Source organism: Arachis stenosperma, chromosome 10, assembly GCF_014773155.1.
Source record: "Arachis stenosperma cultivar V10309 chromosome 10, arast.V10309.gnm1.PFL2, whole genome shotgun sequence".
In the NCBI taxonomy this organism is placed as follows: domain Eukaryota; kingdom Viridiplantae; phylum Streptophyta; class Magnoliopsida; order Fabales; family Fabaceae; genus Arachis; species Arachis stenosperma.
This window is the reverse complement of record NC_080386.1, coordinates 97216845-97221672: the sequence shown is the minus strand read 5'-3', so window position 1 is coordinate 97221672 and position 4828 is coordinate 97216845. Positions and strand designations below refer to the sequence as shown.

The following is a 4828-nucleotide window of genomic DNA, read 5'->3' as shown; positions in this document are numbered from 1 at the left end:
TATAACAAAAACATGCATTTGACACCAAACTTAGGATGAGACACTAAACTTATGCAAGAAACATCAAATATTTTTGGTCTTTTTGGTTTTGTAAATTTTTTTGTGTTTTTCGAAAATTAAGTAGGAAAAGGTATCAAAATTCTTAATGAGAATTCCAGGAATCAGTGCAATGCTAGTCTAAGACTCCGGTCCAGGAATTAGACATGGCTTCACAGCCAGCCAAGCTTTCAAAGAAAGCTTCGGTCCAAAACACTAGACATGACCAAAGGTCAGCCAAATCTTAGCAGATCACTGCTCCAAGAGCAAAATTGATGAGAATCAACAAGCTCTTGTGGTGATAAGTTGAAACCTCGGTCCAATCAGATTAGACATGGCTTCTCAGCCAGCCAGATTTCAACAAATCATCATGAAACTCTAGAATTCATCTTCAAGAATTTCGAAAAAAAATAATACATAATCTAAGCAACAAGATGAACCGTCAGTTGTCCAGCCTAAACAATCCCGGGCAATAACACCAAGAACTTGATGTTGTTGCCGGATCTTGGCACTGATGTTACCAAAAGCTTGCTCAAAACTTGAACAATCCCCGGCAACGGCGCCAAAAACTTGGTGTCGCGAAATTGTGAACAATACTTTTTCACAACTCAAATAATCCCCGGTAATGGCTCCAAGAACTTGGTGGCTCAATACCATGGCATTACACAACTTCGCACAACTAACCAGCAAGTGCACTGGGTCGTCCAAGTAATAAACCTTACGTGAGTAAGGGTCGATCCCACGGAGATTGTTAGTATTGAAGCAAGCTATGGTCATCTTGTAAATCTTAGTCAGGCAAACTCAGATGTATATGGTGATGAACGAAAATAACATAAAAGATAAGGATAGAGATACTTATGTATATCATTGGTGTAAGAGCTTCAGACAAGTGTATGAAGATGCCTTCCCTTCCGTCTCTCTGCTTTCCTAATGCCTTCATCCAATCCTTCTTACTCCTTTCCATGGCAAGCTCGTGTAAGGTTTCACTGTTGTCAGCAGCTACCTCCCATCCGCGCAGTGAAAGCTAATGCACACACTCTGTCACAGTGCTGCCAATCACCGGTTTGGTTCCCTCCCCTACCGGAATAGAATAACTCTTTTGCGTCTGTCACTAACGCCCAGTAGGTTACAGGTTTGAAGCACGTCACAGTCATTCAATCATTGAATCCTACTCAGAATACCACAGACAAGGTTAGACCTTCCGGATTCTCTTGAATGCCGCCATCAGTTCTTGCCTATACCACGAAGACTCTGATCTCACGGAATGGCTGGCTCGTTTGTCAGGCGAGCACTCGGTTGTCAGGCGATCAACCATGCATCGTGCAATCAGGAATCCAAGAGATATTCACTAAGCCTCAGATGCTTGTAGAACAAGAATGGTTGTCAGTCACCTTGTTCATGGGTGAGAATGGTGATGGGCGTCAATCATCACCTTCATCATGTTGAAGAACAAGTGATATCTTGGATAAAGAACAAGCGGAATTGAATGGAAGAACAATAGTAATTGCATTAATACTCGAGGTACAGCAGAGCTCCACACCTTAATCTATGGTGTGTAGAAACTCCACCGTTGAAAATACATAAGCATAAGGTCTAGGCATGGCCGAATGGCCAGCCTCCCAATGATCTAAGATAGCATAAAACTCAAAGATAGCTACCAAGATGTGTGTCTTTTTTACAATAGTAAAAGGTCCTACTTATAGAAAACTAGTACATAGATGAGTAAATGACATAAAAATCCACTTCCGGGCCCACTTGGTGTGTGCTTGGGCTGAGCAATGAAGAAATTTCGTGTAGAGACTCTCCTTGGAGTTAAACGCCAGCTTTAGTGCCAGTTTGGGCGTTTAACTCCCAATTAGGTGCCAGTTCCAGCGTTTAACGCTGGGATTTCTTGAGGTGACTTTGAACGCCGGTTTGGGCCATCAAATCTTGGGCAAAGTATGGACTATTATATATTGCTGGAAAGCCCAGGATGTCTACTTTCCAACGCCGTTGAGAGCGCGCCAATTGGGCTTCTGTAGCTCCAGAAAATCCGCTTCGAGTGCAGGGAGGTCAGAATCCAACAGCATCTGCAGTCCTTTTGAGTCTCTGGATCAGATTTTTGCTCAGGTCCCTCAATTTCAGCCAGAAAATACCTGAAATCACAGAAAAACACACAAACTCATAGTAAAGTCCAGACAAGTGAATTTTAACTAAAAACTAATAAAAATATAATAAAAACTAACTAAATCATATCAAAAACATACTAAAAACAATGCCAAAAAGTATACAAATCATCCGCTCATCACTCTCCTTGTTCAACATCTATTATGACCCTTGCTGTGGCCATGAAGGGTCTTCCTAAGATAATAGAGTCACTCCCTTCTTCTCCTAGATCCAGGATCACAAAGTCTGCTGGGAATATGAATGCCCCTACTTGGACCAGGAGATTTTCGATCACTCCTCTGGAAAATACCAATAATTTATCCACGAGCTCTAGTGACATTTGTGTAGGCTTTACCTTCTCTATGCACAGCCTTCTCATTATGGAATAGGGAATTAGATTGATGCTTGCTCCTAAGTCACATAATGCCTTATCAATAGTTATGCTGCCAATGGTACAAGGCAGGAAGAAGCTCCCGGGGTCCTTGAGTTTTGGTGGGAGGCCTCTTTGAATTACAGCACTGCATTCTTCAGTGAGAAGCACTGTTTCCTTCTCATGCCAACTTCTTTTTTTGTTGATAAGCTCCTTCAAGAACTTTGCATATAGAGGCATTTGCTCTAATGCTTCAGCCAGGGGGATGTTAATCTCCAATTTCTTGAAGATTTCAAGGAATTTAGGGAAGTGTTGATCCTTGGTCTCCTTGTTAAACCTTTGAGGGTATGGCAAGGGAGGTGTGAACGTCCTCTCCAAGTGCTTCTGTCCTTGAGATGGTTCCTCCATTACTTGCTTCCCGTTCCTTGAATCTTGTGGCTGCTCATCTTTCTCTTTAGGCTTCTCTTGAGTTTGCTTGCTTGCTGTCAACTCTTCATTATTGCTAGCTTCATCTTTCTCAGCTGGCTTCTTGTCATTTTCCACAGGCTTTTTGATGGTTTCTTTGTTATTCACCAAGATCCTTCCACTTCTTAATTGAATAGCTTTGCATTTCTCTTTAGGATTCGAAATGGTGTCACTTGGGAGTGAGCTTGTTGGCCTTTCAATCACAGCTTGCTTGGACAGTTGTCTAATTTGTCTTTCTAAGTTTCTCATTGAGGCTTCATGATTCTTGCTTGTCATCTCCTGATGCTTCATCAGCTTTTCCATAAGTATCTTCAGGTTTGAGATCCTTTGAGTATCTTGTGGTATCTGTGGTTGGTTATGAGATGTTGAGGGTGGATGATAATTGTTGTGGTTGGTGGTTTGGTTATTGGATGGATAATGGTTAGAATTGGGGTAATTATTTTGGGATTTTCTATATGGATTTTGGTTATTGTTCTGCTGGTTGTGGTTCTGGTTGTTTCTTAAGTTGTTTTGATTTGAATTTCTTTGCCATGGATGCTGGTTTTGATTTTGGCTATCTCCCCATCAAAGATTTGGGTGGTTCTTCCAGGAGGGGTTGTAGGTGTCACCATAAAATTCATTTGATCCAGAACCTTGGTTGTGCACATATTGAACTTGTTCCTACTGTTGATCCTCTTGGTTTTCTTCATTTGATCCCCATCCAATTGGTGGTTGGCTTGTGACATTCACTGATGCAACTTGTAGGCTATCAATCCTCTTAGCCATTTGTTCAAATTGTTGTTGAATTTGCTGTTGCATCATCTTGTTTTGAGCTAGGATAGAATTCACTCCTTCCAACTCTAGCACTCCTTTCCTTTGTGATGGTTGGCGTTGTCTTTGATGAGCAAAGAAATATTGATTGTTTGCCACCATATCAATAAGGTTTAGGGCCTCCTCTGCAGTCTTCATCAATTGTAAGGAGCCTCTTGCTAAGTGATCTAGTACTTCTTGAGCCTTCAGAGTTAGTCCTTCATAGAAGTTTCGAAGCTTATCCCATTCATTGAACATGTCTGGTGGACACTTTCTGATTAAAGTCTTGTATCTCTTTCAAGCCTCATAGAATGACTCTCCATCCATCTGAGTGAATGTTTGGACCTCTGTTTTGAGTCTAATGATCCTTTGAGGAGGATAGAACTTGGCTAAGAACTTGTTCAGTAGATCTTCCCAAGTGTTGATGCTATCTCTTGGAAATGACTCCAACCATTGAGTAGCTTTGTCTCTCAGGGAAAATGGAAATAACAACAGCTTGTATATGTCAGGATGCACACCATTGGTTTTGACAGTATCCCAAATCCTCAGAAAAGTGGATAAGTGTTAGTTTGGATCTTCAAGTTGTCCTCCTCCATAAGAACAATTGTTTTGTACCAAAGTGATGAGCTGTGGCTTCAATTCAAAGTTGTTTGCATTGACATTTAGGGTAAGGATGCTACTCCCACAATGCCTTGGATTAACAAATATGTAGGAACCAAGACTCTCCTCTGTGGTTGACCATTGTTGTTGGCCACACCCACTGGTAGATTTGTTGGATTCTCCTCCATTTCTTGGTATTCTTCTTCTGATCTTCCTCTCCAATAACACTTTTTCCTCTTGCCTCTCTTCTTAACCTCCTGAGAGTTCTTTCGTCTTGTTTACAGAAGGTATAGGTCTCTCCTCTTGCCTCTGTCATACAACCAAGACAACAAGAAACACACAAAACCAGAAAACCAGTAACAATGCACTCTATTGCTAGAGTGAGGTTATGGTTAACTTAAGCAAATATTCAAATAGTTAGTG

General features: G+C 41.3%; 1 protein-coding gene across 1 annotated transcript; it reads right to left on the bottom strand.

The window, feature by feature from the left end:
- Positions 1-2320: 2320 nt before the first annotated feature.
- On the bottom strand, positions 2321-3319 carry LOC130957370 (uncharacterized). The gene has a single exon (XM_057884233.1). The coding sequence runs from the start codon at positions 3317-3319 to the stop codon at positions 2321-2323; it is 999 nt and encodes a 332-aa protein (XP_057740216.1).
- Positions 3320-4828: the final 1509 nt, after the last annotated feature.